Source organism: Pyricularia oryzae, chromosome 5, assembly GCF_000002495.2.
Source record: "Pyricularia oryzae 70-15 chromosome 5, whole genome shotgun sequence".
NCBI classification, from domain to species: domain Eukaryota; kingdom Fungi; phylum Ascomycota; class Sordariomycetes; order Magnaporthales; family Pyriculariaceae; genus Pyricularia; species Pyricularia oryzae.
In genome coordinates this window covers 741,849-761,581 of record NC_017852.1, presented here as the reverse complement: position 1 = coordinate 761,581, position 19,733 = coordinate 741,849, and the positions used below count along the sequence as shown (strand labels likewise).

Here is a 19,733-nt window from a genome sequence, read left to right as displayed (position 1 = left end):
TCTACTTGGCATTCAAGGTATGAAATAGTCGGTGTCAACATGACTACCACCTAGTCCGTACTCCGTACACTTTACCTACCTTGCCTACCTAGGTTTGTATTCTATACAAATCCGTTCTCCGTAGACGGATGGCTCGGGTCAATTAACAACAGAAAAAAAACGCAACAACACACCTCAACAAGCCCATGTCCCGGTACACACACACACACACACACAAAGAAAAAAAAAGAGAGAAAAAAAACCACTCATCTCACCTGACAGGCGTAGTGTCAACACCGTGCCTTAGCTCTATCTTATGAAAGCAGGAATAAGAAAGAAAGAAACAAACGATCAAAAATTGAAACCCTCAATTCTCGTTAGGAACCGCTTACCCATCCATCCACACTAAACTGGACTTACTGGCGGCAACCTAATCATCATAGTACACCTATTATCCCTCAACAATTGTTGCCTCGGCAGTGAGAGAGGAAGGACATGTTTGGGTTGTTGAGAACCTTTCTTTGATCAATTTTGTTTTAAGCTTTAGTTCCGTCTGATACAAATTAAACAAAAAGAGAAAGAAGTAAAAAAAAAAAAAAAAAAAAAAAACTAGCAGACACATCAGACACCAACGCACCTGAGCCGGTATGATCTACTGCAGGAACATGCAATACCAACAAACTCCATGTACGCCGTATGTACGGAAGTATGGACCTAGCCAGCTGTTCATTTTTAGTATTTTTTCCACCGGCAAAATCTGAGCCATGCGCGCGCCGTTAGCTGGCGTGTCTTGGCATACTGGGCAAGATCTTTTCCAACTAAAGTTGACGGATCTTTTTTGATAGGGATGTCCTTGACGAACGAACCTGCACGACTCGTTATGTTCACCCTACAAATTGGACTTGGCACGGTGCACGTCTGCACTGGATACCGAACCACCACCAGCATCATGAATGTGAATATGGCGAAAGTCTCGACACGTATATTGGTGGACTAGCACTGGGTGGGGCCAATTTGTAGTAGGTTGGATAACGGATCATGTAGATTCGCTTCACGTAGCCGGTGCTATCAAAAAAGGATAGCATCTTTCCATTCCAGCATCATTGCCAACCTTGGAATGTTACACCGTATCAGGGTGAAATCCCAAAAGTCGGATTCGTCCGTCTTACTTGTCTTACGTCGGCAACAGCCGCAGCAGACGCGCAGCCCTAGTTTAATCCAGTCTTGACCTTGTCGGTCAATCGTCTCTTTTTTTCGCGAAATTAGACCGGTGGATCGCGCCGCGTGGTGGTACCACGTCGGCTCTCGTCGTTGATGACACAAAAGATCCATTCAGACACGCTTGGTGACGGAGGGGCATTTACTTGCCAAAAACGGCGGAATTATCGAATCATCTCTTAATCGGGACGCGATGTGGACTATGATGAAACACATTTCGGTCGAGAATGAGTACCTTCATTGGACGATAACAGAGGGGGGGGGGGGGGGCAGATGCAAGCACCTGTCATGATTAGAGCTAAGCGATGAGAGGGAAAAGAAGGGACAGAAAGGGAAGGGGGAAAAACAAGTTAACAGATGTGAACCTGACAAGGTCGGTAAGGTAGATAGGTAAGCGATCGCTCGATTCCGGCTCTGGAAACTCGTCCCAGGACATGTTCATCCCAAGACGTCTACTATCCTTGTAAAAAAAAAAAATCCCAAAACCACTACCGAAGACGACGTCTGACAGGAAACCACCCGTGGAAAACCTTGCATGGAAGGACCGGGTCAACAAAATGACCAACATAATTCTGGCAAACCATTTCGACCAGCGGCAACTGTATGCTCGAAAACTGTTATTTCGGCCGATTCAAAGAGTCACCAAAATCCATTCAAGCAGGGCACGGCTGCAGCGTCTGTGAGCAGTTTGTATGTTTGTAAACAAAACACCATCAGACCATTGGTCAGATTCTGTGCGGAAATATGCCGGAGAAAAGATTGCCGTTGTTTGACGGTTTTGTTTCCTCTTCTGTGATTTATTGCGAGGAAAAAACTGCTGAACCAACTTGGCGCGCGAGGTCTGATCAAGATGTCGTATCCTGCAAGGCTCGCCACCTATATGGCTTGGACCATCGGTGACTTGGGACATGGAACTGGCGGCTATTTGACTTTCTTTTTCTCATCCGTTGATTGCATAATAATCCCGCCATAGGCATGCATCAGCTCCTGCATGTATATCACCACTTGTAACGAGGCTAGGTAGGAATTTTATTGCTGTTTTTAGAACCGCACACGAAGTTCCCGATGGCTAGCTGCCCAGATGCAGTCCGGGCTTGCTAGCTTTGTGATTTGTTCCCAGGAGCTATGCTAAACAAGGAGTAAGCAAAGATGACGATGCTGATTGCCAAAAAAAAAAAAAAAAAAAAAAGACCAAAGGGGACTATGCAGAGCTAGCATATAGAGAGCATAGACTCATGCTGCTAAAGAATATCTTTAGATAGACTAATGCGCGATATAATAGTTTCTCAACAAAAGGCTACCAAAAGATCTGCAAACAACAGGGTTTCAAGCCAGCCCCCTATCGCTCTGCTGCACCCAGCGGCCGCCAGATGACCACTTACAAAAGGCATACGTCTCATATCCCTCAAAGATGGAGCCGTGTGCTGTTGCTGCTGCTGTTGCGGAACCGGACGGATTTCCCGTTGTCAAAGACGCTACGCAGCTGCATGTCCCTGTGCAAACGGCACAATATGTAGCCGTTGGACTGAACAATATGCAAACATGGCTAACAAATATCGCGGATGCATGCTGGTTCTGCACGGATTCACCATCATCTCAGCTTGATGAACCGAACGCGGCAGAAGAGGATCCAGGATGTTTGAAGTTGAGGCGTTATTTGTATATTTTGAGGGAATAGAATGTTGACAAGGACAGTAGAAAAAAAGCAGACTGGGAGGGAGATCAAGAAGGCAAAAAGAAAAAAAAAAGAAAAAAAAACAATGAATCCCCCTTAAACGCCATCGCTCATCAACCTTTGCTGCCAAGCTATGTAATGGTCTCATGTTCAGAAATATGATGTTGCAGGAAAGGTAAAAGAAAGATATTTTCAACAAGTTTCATAGCCCGAGTCTCCCCCAACAGGAGACCGCGGAGGTTTGGCATCATCCTGGTGCTGCCCCAGCTTGACAGCAGCAGCCGACGGTAGCAGCTGCTTCGGCTCCTCGGGCTTGCTCGGCTCGGCACTCTCCTGATCCCCAGGACCCTCGCCCTCCTCCTGCATCTTGGCCTTTCTACCCGCATTCCTCCTCCGCTTCGCACCCCGACTCTTCCCCCTCGTCTTGCTGCTCGCCTCCTCGTCCGAACTGTCATCCGACCCACCCTCGTCGCCCGGCTCGGCCGTGTCGGAGCCAGAGCTGTCGCTGTTATCCTCCTGCTTGGACGCCGCGGCCTTCTTGGCGCGCTTCGTCTTGTTCTTCTTGCGCTCCTCCTTGCGCTTCTTCTTCTCGGCCTCCTCCTTGTCCTCCTCCTCCTTGCGTTTCTTCTTATCGGCCTCCTCCTTGTCCTCCTCCTCCTTGCGCCGCCTCTCCTTGGCATCCTCCACCTCCTTCTCCGCCTTTTCCTTACGCGCCGCAACCACCCAATCATCCGCCCCGGCCACGGCCGCCTCGGCGTCTCGCTTGTGCTTCATCAGGTAACCTTGCAGCTCGGCGGGGCTGAACTCGTGCGCAGGGATGCGGTCCGCAAACCGCGCCGCCAGGTTGTCGATGCGCGCGAGCGTCTCCTCGGCCCGCCTGGCCGCCTCCTGTTTCTCCTTGTCCGCAGCCGCCTTGGCCTCCTCGTCGTTGTCGTCCTTGCCGATGGTGGCGGCGGTGGCGGCCGACGACGTCTTCTTGGTCTCGGGGCCCTCGTCGCCCTCGAGCGGGGCGTAGATGGCCTTGAAGATGGAGGCGATCATGGCGCGGTCCGCGCGGCCAAAGTGCACAATCATGTCGACGCGCCCTGGGCGGATCAGCGCCTTGTCGAGTTTCTCGATGTGGTTGGTCGTCATAATCAGCACCCTACCCTCCTGGGACGCGACGCCGTCTAGGATGTTGAGAAGGCCCGAGAGGGAGATGCGGCTGTTGGTCGCGGCGTTGGGCAGGCCGGGAGTCAACTGCCCGGGGACCATCTCTTCGGCTGCGGCGGGAGCGGGAGCAACGGCTGCAGAACTCGGTCCCTCGCGGGTGTGGCTGAGACCGGCCGAGTCGATATCCTCGAGGAGCACGACGCAGCGACGGGGAAGCTCGGCGAAGAGAGTGGCGAGGGTCTCCTCGTTGGCGTTGACGGAGCTCAGGCTCACAATGTAGATGCGCATCTTGAAAAAGCCGGCCAGGGCCAAGCTCAGACTAGACTTGCCGGTACCGGGAGGGCCGTGGAGGAGGTAACCCCTGCGGTAGGGGATGCCGCGGTTCGAGTACCAGCGGCGGGTGGCGGGGTCCAGGTAGTCGGTGACGTCGTCGATGAGGTCCTGCTTGACCTTTTCGTTAAGGATAACGGTCGAAAAGGGGCGTGAGGTGCGGGCCATGCATCGGCTCCAGGTGGGTTCGGCCGAGGCGCCTTTGGCCACGGTGCCGCGGTAGATGGCCGTCTTTTTCTCGTCGCGCTTGAGGTAGACGTCGCGGGCCTCGTTGAGAAGATCCTTGAGGATGGCCGGGTTGCGACCGAAGCAGCTGATGTAGATCTCCTCCTTCTCGCTGGGAAGGGAGTAAGGATTCTCGCGACCCTGGGACCGAAGGAAGCAGAGCAGGGTGCGCTTGTAAAAGAAGTAGTGGGAGCCGTAGTCTGGAGTGTAGGCCAGGGGCTTGCGGGTCATGTCAGGATCGGAGTCGTCCTCATCCTCCTTCTGGTCATCGTTCCAGTTCCAGATGAAGTAGTTCCTCGAGTTTGTGTTGGTGTTGACGATGAAGCGGCGTGACTTTTGAGAGAACTGCTGCTTGGCAACCCAGGCCATGACGTAGTTATATGCCTCGTCGTCGGTGCGCAGGGAGCATTTGGACATGAGGTAAGAGTCCATCTTGGACCAGAACCAATCACTCAGGTATTGCCAGCCCAGTACTATGGCAGCCAAAGTAACAAACAGCGGGATATAAACATTCAGGTCCACGTGCAGGTAGCGCTGGACGGCGGCCGTGAAGAAAGAGAACCCTGGGATTAGCATGTCGAGGGCGTTGGGTTGAAAGCCGGCATTTGCGGATGCTGGGGTTTCTGCTCCAGTTGCCGGCGGTGGTGATGTCTCTGGCCCTGAGGCCCCGCCAAGGGCGTTCAAGGCGAAGTATGCCCCCATGGTGTATTGGAGTCTCGGATCCAATTCCTGGTGATTTGGAGAGAGTGATCTTTGATGGAGAGAGGAGATGAAAACAAAATGGGGATGCTGCGAGGGTTTGTTCTTGTTTTATACCAAGACAGCTTTCTGTCACGTTGGTAGTCTTCCCCTCGATGACTGCGATGATGCAGATGGGCTGAGCCGAGCTAGTCTTGGCCTGGTGAACCAGATCCAAGCTGATGTGAAGAGAGAACAAAAGTAGATGGCAAGGCTGGAACAGGAAGGGGCAAGAAATATATAACAGGCTGGGTGGCCTGCCTAGCTATGTGTAGATGGTTGCATTCGAACCGACTAGATCTGACCTTGCAGATCGTTTTGCCTTGGTAACTGCAGTCGTGCACAAGCACCATGGAACATCTCGATACCATGATCCATTGAGGCCGCCCGATTACCTCCTACCTTACCTAGCCCATGCAAGGAACTCAAACTCCCCCGCCATCAACCCCCAACAAAGGCGAATGAGTAAAAAGGCGGGATGCATAACTTCGGAATCCCTAACGCTCGTTATTTGCTAACTGCTAAAGGCAAGGGGGGGTTTTGGACGGGGAAGCCCGTGTGGCTTGTCACATATGGTAGTAGAGACGGCGGCTCCAGTGATTGAATCAAAGAATGAATGACACCCTTACCGAGAGCAGGCTTGGAGGATGCAAGTCTGGTCTTGTCTATTGGGGTGTGGGGCACTGCGACTTGAATTGCGAATGCAGTGGGATGGACTTTGCAGCGTAGTGTTCAGCTTTCTGTGAGCGACACTCCCTTGCTCCCCCTCTCCAATGTGCGTTGATGATCGTGAGTGAGTACCCAAGTTCAAGGTACCCAATGTATCAGGTCTGTAAGTAGATTAGATTGCCACCGCATCATTCCACGTCAGTGAACACCCCCCCCCCCCCCCTCCGATGACTCTTTGCTATAGGACCGAGCGGGGGGGGAAGAGCCCGGCGAACTACATCAAGTCTAGAATTGTTTGTTAAACCGACTAGACTCGAACTAGTAGAATAAAGAGGCGAAACTGGCTTGCTGGTAAGGCTGACGCGTTTTGGTTATGTTCATGTCTGGTTTGTTTAAACTTAGTTTGATGAGTCGAACCAGGAGAAATTGTTCTTAGTCCAAACTCCATCCAAACCGTTGCCGCGCCAAGGGAGGCAGGCAAGCCGAAAAAACAAAAGCCCCCCTAAGACTTGAACTGAATTTTGAGTGGCTCTGGTGCTAGATGGTCAAGTATGACTACCTACGGCCACCTGCATGCCGTCACCTTGTGGGACCAATGTTGCGTATTCTTTAGCGGGCTGCCCTTGTCCGCACTGCGTACAGGTAGAGCTTAATGGCGGTGGGGCCTCCCCCGGAGGCCACCATGGCGCAGTCTCTGCAGCCTGCCTTGCCTTGCCCTTGCCTTTATTAGTCGTCTTCTTTTATCGGTTATTTTCTGGTTCGGGATTTGCGAAAAAAGACTTGGCAATTTTCTGACAGGATAAGATTCGATTGATTATTCAGTCCAGAATCCCGTGGTCCAATTGTATTATAGTATTCGAAATGGATTTATAGGTTGAACCACCTAGGCTAGCCGCTTTGCCTGCACTGTTGCCAACGTGTCACATGCAGGTAGGCAACCCACACTACATATACACCTACCTAGTTACCACGTAGTTTGGCAGGGCCAGTCATGCAGTGCAAGCTAGATGCTGTGCGGCTCACCATCGGAGGGGTGTTTTTTTTTTTTTTGTTGTTGTTTGTTTTTTGGTTCGTACATATACGAGAGTGAGGCTTTCCCGGGTGGTTTTCGTTCAAATGTTTATTGCGACTCCCTTGTCTTGGTTGTGCAACCAGCCAAGGCAAGCCAAAGGGCATATTTTCTGTAGCTGCTCTCCCTCCCTCTCTCTCTCTATCCGTCTCTTAGATCGACCTCTGAAGTTGCAACGCTACTAACTACCGCGGTAAACACCGGCCTCCGCACACCCGGTGCTGGTAAATCTGGACTTGATTGGACTGAAGCTTGCGAAATGGAAGCGATGCCGGCTATGATTGTCCTGATGCTACTTTGACTTGCGGTTGCTCCCCATGGTTGTTCACTTACTATTGATACATTGCACTTCTTTGGACGTTACCCCGCCAAACACCCACCCACTTGCCCCTTTCAACTGCAACTTGGACAATTAGTGTGCAGCCATGTTGACGCCCTGTTCCTGCTTACACTGATACAGGCAGGCCATAGATACAGACCACGGGGTGCGCAACACATTAGGCTTCTCATTATGTACCTTGTCGTAAAAAAAGAAGAAAAAAGAAAACAGTGTAAAATATACCAACAAGCTCTGATCCCTTCAATTCCCCTCCCAGTCAAGCCTCAAAAACCAAACAACAAAAAACCGGTATCATCATGAGTGCCCCTTCCCTAGAACGCCAGTTGTGTATATTAAGCAAAATTCCGGGAAAACAACGCTGGTCGTTACGAAGAGAGAAAGAAAGAGAATAAACAAACCAAAAAAAGGGCTTGCCTTTTTCGGTCATCCATTCTCCGGGTATCATGAATCACCATCAACATCGTTGCCATCATCATCCCTCATAATGTCCTCGCTCCCTAGTTCATGCTCCAGCTCATCGGCCACAAAGGCTTCGTACTCCTCGAGGCTCTTTTGTACGTGCATCTTGAACTTAATCACGTCGTTGAGCATGCGCATGATCTCGGTGTGGAGCTCCTCGCGCAGCGAGTTGGCCTTGAGCGTCAACTGCTCGTATCTGTAGGGAGGGACTGTCAGATCTCATTGCCAAAAGTAGTTCAAGGAACAAAAAAGACAAACTCACTCAATATTGGTCGTCATCTCCCGCTGCTCCAACAGCTGCACAGATTCTGAAAGGCTCGCGCGCATCTTGGCCAGCTCCTTTTCCATCTTCTCGACTTGCGCATCTGACGCCATACGCTGCGCCGTGGTCACTTCCTTTGTCTTTTCAAACTCCTCCTCAGCCGCACGTACACGGTGTTCGAGCGCCTCGACCTCGTTGCGCTTGTCCTCCATGGCTTCCTTGATGCTGTCTAGCAGGTCGTGGTCCTTCATCATGGTGTCCATGGCTTGCCCACGACGCTCCGATATCTCCTTACGCAGCGACGTCAACATGCTCCTGACTTGACCCCGGAGGTCGAGGCTCAGCACGTGCGCCGGCTGATAGCCCGTGACCGGGTCCACCAGCAGCCGTTCGTTCTCCATGCTGCCGCCCGTGTACGAGCCCTTGAGCTGCGATGCCGATGCCGACGAGCCCGAGAAGCTCGGGCCTGAGTTTACCGTGACGTGCAACTCCAGGTCTTGACCCTTGGCGTTGACAGCCGTCGCAGGGATGAGGCCGATCTGGTACGCTACAGTGTTGTAGCGATCAACCATCCTCTCAAGCTCTTCGAGCTTCTGGCTCGCCTCGAGCTCCTTCTCCGAAACCTTCCTCTTGACGTCCTCGAGCCGCTGCCCGGCGGACTCGATTGTCTTTTGCAGACGCTCCCGTTCGGATGCCATGCGGTCGATATCCTGCATGCTGATCCCCTGGTCGTCTACCGCCTTTTGCAGGCTGCGCCGCTCCTCCTCCGCCTCGGCCAGCTCGACCATGACCTTTTCCAGTTCCTCTTGCAGCACCTGGATCCGGTTCTCGTACTTTTCTGACCTCTGAATCGCCAGCTGGTTGTACTCCTCAAATTTGACCTTGTCCTCCTCCATGATCTTGAAGTGCTGGTCGAGGATGGCTGGGTCAGGTGTAGACTTTTGTAGGTCGTCCACCTCCTTCAAGAGCCTCGCGTTTTCGGCTTCAAGCATCCGGAGTTCCTCAAAGTGCTTGGCGTTGGCCTGCTCAAAAGCTGCCTCCATCTCTTCGATATGGGGCTTCAGTAGCCTGTCGGCCTCCTCCTCTGAAACGCTGTCGTCCATACCCAGCCACTCAGCATAGGCAGCCGAAAGGAAGTCGAATGTAATGTGATCCCCCACGGTGTCAACGCCGGCCTCGAGGCAGGCGTCGGCGTAGCGGTTGAGAGCAAAACCCTCGATCATTTGGGCCAACTGCATCATCCAGTGCAGCATGCCCAGGAAAGTGCTCCAGTTCTGACCGCCCACGGCCGCGATCTGACTCTTGGTGATGCCCTTTTCGTACGGGTACCTCAGCTGCTTGAGCAGCGGCGGCACCTCCTGGTCGATATTCTTCATAAACTTGTAGCTAGGGTCGATACGGTTATAGAGCCACTGGAATATATAGTTAAAGTCCTTTTGCGTCGGCGACTTTATCACATTCTGCGAGAGGTTGTGGTTCATGTCCAACTCAAAGTTGTGCTGCGTCAAGTAGTCGAGCAGCTCTTGACCGATGCGGTTCTGGTATGATCGGTCCTTGAGCGGCCTCGGGTCTTTTGGTACGCCAGCTGGCTGCGGCGCCTGTTGGAAAAAGCTCTGATGGCCACCTGACGGGGCAGCACCGCCGGCACGGGGTTGGTAGACACTGCTCCTCCTATCTCTGTTGTCTACCGAGGCGCGGCCGCCCGGTGTCAAGCCCTTGCTGTTGCTGAAGGTACTGGTATGATTCTGGTAGGACGAAGGCCGTTTGACGGACGACAGGCCGAACTCGCCGGCGCTGGCGCCGGTCGACGTGCGTTGGAAGACGGGCTGGCTAGGGCGCGACATGGCGAGGGACTGCCGTGAGCCCGAGAGCGAGCGTGAGTGGCCGGCGGTGTACGGCGCACCCTGCCCGGTTATTGAGCTCGAGCGCTTCATGGCTGATGGTGGTTGTGGGATGGCAGAGTTGAGGTTAAGGTTTCCCAGAGTCTGTTCAGGGGAGAGAGGTCAGTATGTCAGTATGTAGGTTGGAGGTGAAGAAGCATCGGGTAGAATAGATTGGCTTTATATGGGCCATCAATGTCGTACCTCCCTAGCTCTGCGGACACTCCAAAGCCCCTGATCTTGCGACATGATGCGCCGCTATCCAGAGAGTATTTGGGCGGGCAGCCTGACCGTTGGGTGGATATTCGATTGGGCAGCAAAGGCCTTCTTGTTGCTTGGTAGCATGCAACGATATAATTGATCTGGCGGTTTAGTTATCCAAGGAGGGCGTCTTTCTGCAAATAGAAAATTGTTGACGTAAAGATGCAAACGTTTGCAAGGTTTAGTCTGATAAATTGATGGCTGGGTCGCGTGGTGTGATTGTGTTGTTGTAGAGGCACTAATTCTAAAAGCAAGTAAACTAATTGTGACTGTTCTGGGGCGTTCGTTGCCAGGACCAAAAGTAAACAATGCAATGCGAAAAGTCTGTGATTGGCTGAACCCGAAAACGCGCCTTCTTTCTCGATCTGGCCCCGCTACGCGTGGTGTTGGTTGATATGAAGTCCGTGCGTAATTGACCTAGCCTAGACCATTAATGCTTGTACAGTCAACCATCACGTGCTATTATCAGTCGGTTGTCGACTGAATGCGACGGCTCCTCCTGCCTCCAATTCTTTGGGGCGACCTCGGCCCGCCCGGTTTCCCCATTCGAGTGCCGATTTGACGTGGCGCGCGCATGCTTAATTGGACTGACGAGTCCCTGAAGCATTTCATCTTGTATCAACTTGACCTCCAACAAAAAACTCGAATTTGGGATACGATATCCAACAAGATCTTGTTTCTCATATCAGCAGCAAAGAATGCAGTGATAGAGAACTAATTCAGATTAATCTGCCGCGGTCATGGCTATCAGAGAGGAGATTGTGGCTTCGGCTGTGAGTATTGCGTGCCATTCCTCCAAATCGCGATCGCTTTTTGGTCTCTTGACGATGCCCATATGAATGGCGTTTCCTTACAGTACCAACCGTTTACTAATATTTTCCGTTGTCTAGGCACAATGTAAGTCATCATGACTCTGCATCTTCATGTCTTCAGGTTTCGACAATGATGTCTGTCGTCGGCCAACAACGATCATCGGTGAAGCTTACAATCTCTCGCGTCAACAGTTCTCCAAGACCCTAGTGTCAGCGCTTCCTCCATCGACAGCAAGGTCGCATTTTTGCAAGCAAAGAACCTCACCCCCGAGGAGGTAGATGCCGCCCTGGCTCGCAGCGGCGCGCATTCAGCCCCGATTGCCGCCGCACCACCGGCCGCTTACTCGGCACCACCGGTCCAACCCCAAGCGGGCATGGTTCCCGCCCCCGGATACTACCAGCCACAATACCCGCCTTACGGATGGCAAAGGCCACCGCCAGAAGTTCCTAAGAGGGACTGGAGGGATTGGTTCATCATGGCGACCGTCGTTGGAGGTGTTGGTTATGGTGTTTTGGAATTGACCAAGGTACATCTTCTTTTTGCGCGCAGGGTGCAATTCTATTTGCGACGATGAAGAAAAATATAACTAACGGGAAGCACTAGCGCTACATCTACCCCCTTGTCGCACCACCCACCCCCGAAAGACTCGAAACGGACAAGCAGTTGATCGAGGAGCAGTTCGACAGGCAGTTCGCCCTGGTCGAGCAGCTTGCCAAGGATACAGAAGCCCTCAAGGCGGCCGAGCAGCAACGGACAGAACGGCTCGATACCGCGATCCTGGAGCTCGAGAACACCATGGCAGAACTCAAGTCGGCCAACAGGCGGCGCGAAGATGACGCCCAGCGGCTGCGGGACGACGTTCAAAACTTCAAAGACGCCCTGCCCAAGGCGTTGGAGGCGCAGAAGGATGTCGCCAGCGAGCGCCTGAGGGAGGTAATTACGGAGCTGAACAGCCTCAAGACCCTCATAGGGCAAAGGATGACTGGACCCGCCACACCATCGCCTGCTCCCAGCAACTACCTGCGACCCTCGGTTAGCCCAACTCCCACGTCTCCGGCAGCTACAGAAAACGCGGCCACTCCCAGCACCGGCGCAAATGGAACCTCGGCAGCCGAGGCCCCCAAGCCCCAGACCCCGGCTACCAGCAGTGGTCGCCCGTCTTTCGGTATCGGCGGTGCAGGCAGCAGCGGCATGTCGGCATCTATCCCGAGCTGGCAGCTGGCCATGTCGGCCAAGTCGACTCCTGCGGCTAGCGGAACCAACGGTGCGACGAGCGGACAAGCCTCGGCAGCAACCCCGCCTGCGTCAAGCTAGGGATACTTAGGTTGAAGTTGACTGAGAGGGTCTTTCGGGGGCTCTTGACTCCAGTGATTAGTGGAGTGAACTGGGATGTATCGTTTTAATTCAAGCTCGGCGTGTGTCATTTACTGGCCAGTGTATAAATAATATGATTACCACACCGCACATTGGCCGTTCCGATGGACTGCAGGGTGTGGATTGGAGGACAAGGTCATGCCAAAGGCAAGCTGATCCGTGTATCAAGAAACTGAATGAAAACATTTGAGGTGATTCCTCGGTAGCGCTTTCCAGTTTCTAGTTCAAAATTCAAGACAAGGTTGACAGTGCTGTGGTGTGTTGACTGTCATGTCTCGAGTATTGGAGTGAAATAACCAATGAGACGATCTGAACAGCACTCTTTTGATCCTTGGTAGTACCTAAACCTCTCACTTGCCGTATATTACCGTACAGGCACTCTTCCCCTTTTTCCACCGGCTACTCCGTAACTTAAACAATGCGCCAATGCAGAACTTGTATATTTTACGAAGTAATTTGTTTCATACGACATGACAAGCATTCAGCCCAGGTATCAACCTAAAGAACCATAGCAAAATCGGAGGAACCGAATATCTGGGGCTGAAAGAAGTGGGGCTTTCTCCCGGAACAAAAAAAAAGTGGTTTCCCCGCTCCATCGTGGGGAAATGCCTTCGTTTCGTAATTGATTCGGAGCCGAGGTACGATTTTGTTTGCCGTTAGGGGCTTTTTTTTTTTTTTTTTTTTTTTTTTGTGTGTTGCGTGTGCGCTGGCAAAAAGAAAACGGTGGCAAAGGAGTTGGAGCTCGGCATCCACCAAGAGAGTCTCCCTCCCCCTTGAGGGCATTTTGTGAATTACCAATAGTACACGCCAGCTCCGCCCAAAGAAAAAAGAAAAAAAGTCAATCTGACTACCTTCGTATTTGCCTACGCAAGCGTTTCCCTTTTTGTCTTTTGTCGCGATATTAGATCTCTGTCAGGGGGGTTAGTGGGGGAAGCTTGGTCTTTTTTGCTCCATAAACATTGTCACAGGGCGGGCGGTTTTTTCTTCCTTGTCGAATGTTCTGCTTTTGACAAAACCTCCTTTTTCATTTAATTTTGTAATATCTAGTTCGTCTTTTTTATTCGCTTCTTTTCTTCTAATATCTTTGGAAAACTCAGACAGCCCCTGGATCCAAACCGTTGCGTAAAGCAAAGGTATGGAAGCCAAGAGTCACTACGGTTGCATGCATCTGCCATCTGGTGGTAGGTGTTTTGCCTTTGGGATACTGTAAAACTGAGATGAGGTGTAGCTTGCGAAAAAAATGGTAGTCTAGTTCCGGACTAGGGATTGTGGGATTATTTTTTCCCTCTTTCGAAATGGCATACTGGATTTCCTCCTATCATAGTAGAAATGGCACATACATCTGTACTACTGGCTACCTTACGTCGGTGAACACGGCAAACGGATGAAAAGAACAAGCCAAGACCAACGGAAACGGGCAACTGCTACGGTGCTAGACTAGACTAGAACTAGAACTAAATGGTAGGCTAGCAGCAAAACCCACCCGAACCACGTGGCAAATGGTCGACTTACTGTACCCGTACCATTCCTAGGTAGGCAAGACTTGCTAATTACATACACCAAGAACAGCAGGGTACCTTCGTGTCGAGTCAATGACGGCTTGAGACTACCTTGCCATGGTTCGGACGGAGTCATTAAGTACCGGTAGACCGAGGCTTTTTTTGTGCGATTGTCTCTTTTTTTTTTTTTCTCTCTTTGTTTTCCGTTGCCGAGTCGGAAGAACCGAATCGAAGTGGACGGTCAAGGGAGATGATATATTTAATTTCAATCCCTATTCTGTTCCTCCCCTCCCTTTTGGTTTTGTGCACGCGCATTTGATAGTGGCAGGGTTACTTGACCACTTTCTGAAATAGTAATTTCGTATTTTCTTTTCGTGAGGCACCGGGCACAAGACTTGCCTATTATACCCAAGACACTTGGTATTGAACCATATCAGACGACCACCAAGCAGTTATAGAATCATTTATCTGTTTGGCGATGGTCCAATCTGTCTGTTGAACCCAGTCTTCAAAATTTCCCTCCCTTAGGTTAGTGGTCTCTACCTTACCTATACCCCCTAGATACTAAGAAATTGTTTGGTGATTCTTCTCCCATGACACGCCACTTTGTTTCACAACCGGGTGTAATACTACCAGGGCGTTTTGTAAACTAATTACCAAAGCGGAAAGTAGCTTCTCGACTTTGGCCCCCAAGTCAAATCTAATAGTACTGTACCACTCGGGAAGCATCTGGGATCAAGCTTCGACAGGAACCCTACATCGTCCTGGTTCCTGTTCATGACCCTGTGCCTGTCAAAATTTTCTTCAACGGCCCTGATCGACAAACATATTGGGTTTCAGCTAATAATCCACCAAGGTCCGAACTGCTGTTGAGATCTGGAAAAAAAGGGTGGCTTTCATCGACTGGGGTCTTTGTATCGTGGGTAACCCGAAGCAGTTTGTAACTGGTCAGAACTGCTTGGGATTGAACCGTCGGATTTTGTTGTTTTTCTTTTAATATCAGCCGCACCCCATCACCCCCTTTCAAAGATCCTCGATCGTATGAGCCTGTTAGCTCATACAAACCTCGCCGGCGAATGGGAAAAGTATCCAACCGAGTCGACATGTTTCTCAGCGCCGTCTCCCGCCTCCCGCTTGTGGTGCGCGTCGCCATCTTGCACATGCTGCACCTGTCCCAGCAGTCGAAGTACCTCGACCTGCGGACAGAGCTCAGCATCGCCGTCATGCGCTCGTTTGTTCAGGACCCCAAGCCAAGGAGCATCTCGTCCACCCAGAAGCTGCTCAACAAGGACCCGGGGGTCAAGGGCCGCATCTGGGTAGCACGGTACACATCCCCTGCACCGCCAGAGGTCGACGTCCGCGATGCGCTGCTCGCTGCAGTAGAAGGCCTCATGGACGAGTGTCTGTCTGCGATGGCTGCAGCAGGGCCAGGGGGAGAAGGACAGCAAAGCGCAGGTAAACCTGTCTGCAGAATCCCGGACCTAGTGCCGGTCGAGGCCGAGTGGACAGGTTACCGGGCATCAGCGACCTCAGACTCCAAGCTGCCGTCACATCTGTCGGAGCGCCAGAGGTATGATGAGATGATGAAGGAGTGTACGTCTCCGGTGACCGTCTTGTACTTTCACGGCGGCGCTCACTACCTCATGGACCCGGCGACGCACCGACACGTGACCAGGAAGCTGGCCAAGCTCACGGGTGGCCGATGCTACTCGGTGAGGTACAGGCTGGCGCCGCAGAATCCGTTCCCAGCTGCGGTCCTGGACGCCCTGGTGTCGTACCTGACTTTGTTGTACCCGCCGCCAGGGGCTTTCCATAAGGCCGTGAAGCCTGAGCATATCGTGTTTGCAGGAGATAGGTGAGTGACTTGGTGTCATTTTCATACCGTGAGCTCCAAAGAAAGAAGACTTGTGCTAAACAAAGACATCCACCCACAAAACAGCGCCGGCGGTAATCTCTGCCTCGCCCTTCTCCAAACAATCCTCGAACTAAACCGACAGAGCCGCGAAATAACCTGGCACGGCTCGACCGTCTCCGTACCGACCCCCGCAGGCTGCGCCGTCAACTCCCCATGGATGGACATGACGCTATCCTCGCCGTCATGGAAAAAGAACAGCAAGTGGGACTACCTCCCGTCGGATGATGGCCTAGACGACCGGCGGCCATCATGCGCGGCGTGGCCTGCGACGCCCCCGCGACGCAGCATATACGTAGACGACGCCATGATCCTGCACCCGTTGGCGTCACCACTAGCCGCGGCGAATTGGGCAGGCTCCCCGCCAATCTACGTCTGCACGGGCTGGGAGCTGCTCGCCGACGAGGACAGGTTGCTGGCGGCGAGGCTGGAGCAGGCGGGGGTCCCGGTGGTCTTTGAGGAGTACGAGGCTATGCCGCACTGCTTCGCGCTCGTCTTCAACCACCTCGAGGCCTCGAGGAGGTGCTTTGACGCCTGGGCTGGGTTTATCGGAAAAGTGATTGACGGTGCGGAGGGGGACAGTGGCGTGGAGGGCAAGGGGAACTCGGTAGAGTCGAGTTTTACCACGGTCAGGGCCAAGACGCTCGAGGAGGTGCCGATCCCGACCGGGGAGTTGAGGAAGTGGTCCGAGGAGGAGGTCAGGGAGAGGTTGGTCAGGCGGTGTCAGCAGCTCCTGCCGGCGATCAAGGGGGATGATTCTGGTACTTTGGCCACGCCGAAGCTCTGAGATTGTGGTGGACGCGTTTTTAATGTTTTATGTTTTATGTCCTTTTTTTTGTCCGGTCATGATTGGGCGAGTGTGTTTTCTTGGTAAGCGTGTGGTGCTTTGAAGCCCTGTTTATTTTTTGCGTAATGTTGTTATTTCGTCATATACCTAGGTGGGATTTGTTTTGATCCTAGCCAGCATTGAATGAGAGAATAATCCACGGGTTTACGTCTTGCCAGGGGGATAATGATGGGGTCGGCTGGAATCATGAACATGTGTAGAATGAATACCTTACCTACCCTGACCCCTGACAGCAATCCTCGAAGGCGCCATCAGAGCGGGAGTGGCGTGGTGAGTAGAATCGGGATTCAAACAACGAGTCGCCCTTTCCGAATAACTTCATTCCCACGCACTTTGGATCGACTGTCAAGTGCGTTTGGTCGATTAGGCTTACAAAAGGCCCGAAAAAAACTCTTTTTAAGCACGGCGATCAGAAACCTTTACGATCGTATTGCTTAGATTCTCTTCGCTCACACACAATAAACAAATGAGTAATGGACCATTCTTGGCTGCAGCATTTGCCCGCTCGGCATCACATTTTCCAAATCGACCAACCAACCAACCAACCCCGTAAAACCCAGCATCAGGAACAAGAATCCAATCCCGCACTCCCGGAAATGCCGGGAACTTTCAGCTTCATTATGCTGTTGGTTCCAATTTCGATTCAACGACGAGAACGGCTTTGTTATCCTCTAGAAAACATATGTTCACTGCTTCTTCAACTTGGCTTACAGGGGTCTCTCAGTGTAATTCAGGGTCTGGTCTCCACCCAAAAAGCCGCCCATTGTTGAAAAATTGCGGCCCGCTAAACCCCCCAAAGAGATGGCGTCGAACGGCGACTCAAGCGCTGCACCGCCAGCACAAGATTTTCCACCTCCCGAACAACCACAACAACAGTCAACACCTCAATCACCACCAGCAGAGCCCCCGACCATGGAGCGGCATCGGCAGGCTGTGGCCAAGATCGCCTCGTCGGTGGCGCGCTTCTTTGAGCGCAAGGAGCCCTACCGAATCTTCCACGGCTCGACCAACACCACCCGTCCGCTGGAGCACAAGCGTCACGTCGACATCTCGGCCCTAAACAATGTCTTGTCCGTAGACGTCGCCAAGCGCCGCGCTCTCGTCGAGCCCAACGTCCCCATGGACCGGCTCGTCGAGAGCACCCTCCGCCACGGCCTGGTTCCGCCCATCGTCATGGAGTTTCCCGGAATCACGTGCGGAGGAGGCTTCGCGGGTACCGGAGGCGAAAGCTCTAGTTTCAGGCACGGCTACTTTGACGACACTGTCGAGAGTGTCGAGATGGTCCTGGCCGATGGAGAGGTCGTGCGCGCGTCCAGGAATCCCGACGAGAAGCCGGATCTGTTTCGCGCCGCCGCCGGCTCTGTCGGAACCCTGGGCATCACCACGGCTCTCGAGCTGCGGCTGCTAAAGGCGAAAAAGTACGTGCGCACCACGTACCGCCGCACCCACAGCGTTGCCGAGGCCATCCGCGCCGTCAAGGAGGAGATGGCGAAGCCGGAAAATGATTACGTCGACGGCATCCTCTTCAGCAAGGACCACGGCGTCATCGTCACGGGGTCCATGACGGACGAAAAGCCAACGGGCGAAAAGGTCCAGACCTTTAGCGGAGCCTGGGACCCGTGGTTCTACCTGCACGTTCAGGATCGCACCAAGGCGCTGCCACCCGCGCCTGCCACCGCACCAACCCCGGCGCCCTCATCTGTGGCTCCGCCTTCGCCATCAGCCGTCACCGAGTACGTCCCGCTGGCCGAGTACCTCTTCCGGTACGACCGTGGAGGTTTCTGGGTTGGCCGGGCCGCTTTTGAGTATTTTTTCATGGTGCCCTTCACGCGCCTGACGCGCTGGTTCCTAGACGACTTTCTGCACACGCGCATGATGTACCGCGCCCTGCACGCCTCGGGCCAGTCGCAACGCTTCGTGGTCCAGGACTTGGCTCTGCCCTTTGAGACGGCCGAGCGCTTCGTCGACTACACGGCCGACAAATTCAAGATCTGGCCACTGTGGCTGTGCCCGCTGAAGCGCCGCGGCGGCCCTACCTTCCACCCCGTCACGACGCCGCCGTCCAAGAAGAACAGCGCCGTCGCGGCCGAAGCAGACCCCATTGACGACGAGCAGATGCTCAACATTGGACTTTGGGGTCAAGGCCCGACCGACGCCGCGGCCTTTGTGGCGCTCAACCGTGACCTCGAGGCCAAGCTCGAGGAGCTCGGCGGGCAAAAGTGGCTGTACGCGCACACGTACTATGCCGAGCCCGACTTTTGGCGCGCCTACGGCGGCAGGGATTGGTACGACCAGCTGCGCAACAAGTACCGGGCCGCGGCGCTGCCAAGCGTCTACGACAAGGTCAAGGTCAAGGTGGCGACCGAGGACGACGGCGCCAAGCTCGGCTTGGTGCAGCGCGCCACGCGCATATGGCCGTTTGGTGGCTTCTATGGCATCTACAAGAGCATCAAGAGCAGGGATTTCTTGCTCCACCGCAATGCGTTGTGGAAGTGGAAGGGGGAGGAGGATACCCTCGGGGTGAAGAAGATTGAGGCGGCTGAGGCGGAACGGTCATGATTTGGAAAAAGGAGGGGCCTTCCTTTCAGTCTTGTGCTGTACTTTATTGTATTATTAGTTGACTGTACATTGTGGTTTTAAAAGCATGCAAAAGGCCATTTGTTGATGAGACGATAGACTAGACTAGATGAGAAGCCGCCTTGGTGCGTGCGTTGTTGGATCTCGGGCTTTGTTTGGAGGACATTGACCAACAGAGTCATTTAGAGACTGTGGCATGAAGAATAAAGTGCGATGGACATCATTTGGAGTTCGGTTATTCCTCGCGGATATCAAAGAACCGACGAACATCATTAATACTAGAACTAGTTCTAGTTCTAGGTCTAGACATAATTTGCCTGAAGACAGTCTTTACCTATCTTGCCAAGTCTTGCCTACCCTGTACAAGCCAGACACCCCGCGCAACTCACTGTCTGCCACAGTGGATCCCCACTATGCGCAACCTACACTCAGTCACTCACTCATCAAGTTCTCA

At 52.9% G+C, this 19,733-nt stretch overlaps 4 protein-coding genes across 4 annotated transcripts; 3 read left to right on the top strand and 1 right to left on the bottom strand.

The window, feature by feature from the left end:
* Positions 1 to 7,479: 7,479 nt before the first annotated feature.
* On the bottom strand, positions 7,480 to 10,496 carry MGG_01027 (kinetochore protein ndc-80). The gene is made up of 3 exons (XM_003717867.1): positions 10,201 to 10,496; positions 8,117 to 10,101; positions 7,480 to 8,050 (listed from the first exon to the last, which is right to left on the bottom strand). The coding sequence occupies exons 1-3, from the start codon at positions 10,243 to 10,245 to the stop codon at positions 7,837 to 7,839; spliced, it is 2,244 nt and encodes a 747-aa protein (XP_003717915.1). The 5' UTR covers positions 10,246 to 10,496; the 3' UTR covers positions 7,480 to 7,836.
* Positions 10,497 to 10,804: 308 nt separating this feature from the next.
* On the top strand, positions 10,805 to 12,695 carry MGG_01028 (uncharacterized protein). Its single transcript, XM_003717866.1, has 4 exons — positions 10,805 to 11,030; positions 11,148 to 11,154; positions 11,262 to 11,596; positions 11,674 to 12,695. Exons 1-4 carry the CDS (start codon positions 10,998 to 11,000, stop codon positions 12,382 to 12,384), a joined length of 1,086 nt encoding a protein of 361 aa, XP_003717914.1. The 5' UTR covers positions 10,805 to 10,997; the 3' UTR covers positions 12,385 to 12,695.
* A 1,459-nt stretch (positions 12,696 to 14,154) lies between these two features.
* MGG_01029 (acetyl-hydrolase) lies at positions 14,155 to 16,845 on the top strand. Its single transcript, XM_003717865.1, has 3 exons — positions 14,155 to 14,471; positions 14,616 to 15,798; positions 15,883 to 16,845. The coding sequence occupies exons 2-3, from the start codon at positions 15,020 to 15,022 to the stop codon at positions 16,640 to 16,642; spliced, it is 1,539 nt and encodes a 512-aa protein (XP_003717913.1). The 5' UTR covers positions 14,155 to 14,471; positions 14,616 to 15,019; the 3' UTR covers positions 16,643 to 16,845.
* Positions 16,846 to 16,958: 113 nt separating this feature from the next.
* Positions 16,959 to 19,655, top strand: MGG_01030 (24-dehydrocholesterol reductase). Its single transcript, XM_003717864.1, has one exon. It carries the CDS (start codon positions 17,504 to 17,506, stop codon positions 19,259 to 19,261), a length of 1,758 nt encoding a protein of 585 aa, XP_003717912.1. The 5' UTR covers positions 16,959 to 17,503; the 3' UTR covers positions 19,262 to 19,655.
* The last annotated feature ends 78 nt before the right edge of the window (positions 19,656 to 19,733 follow it).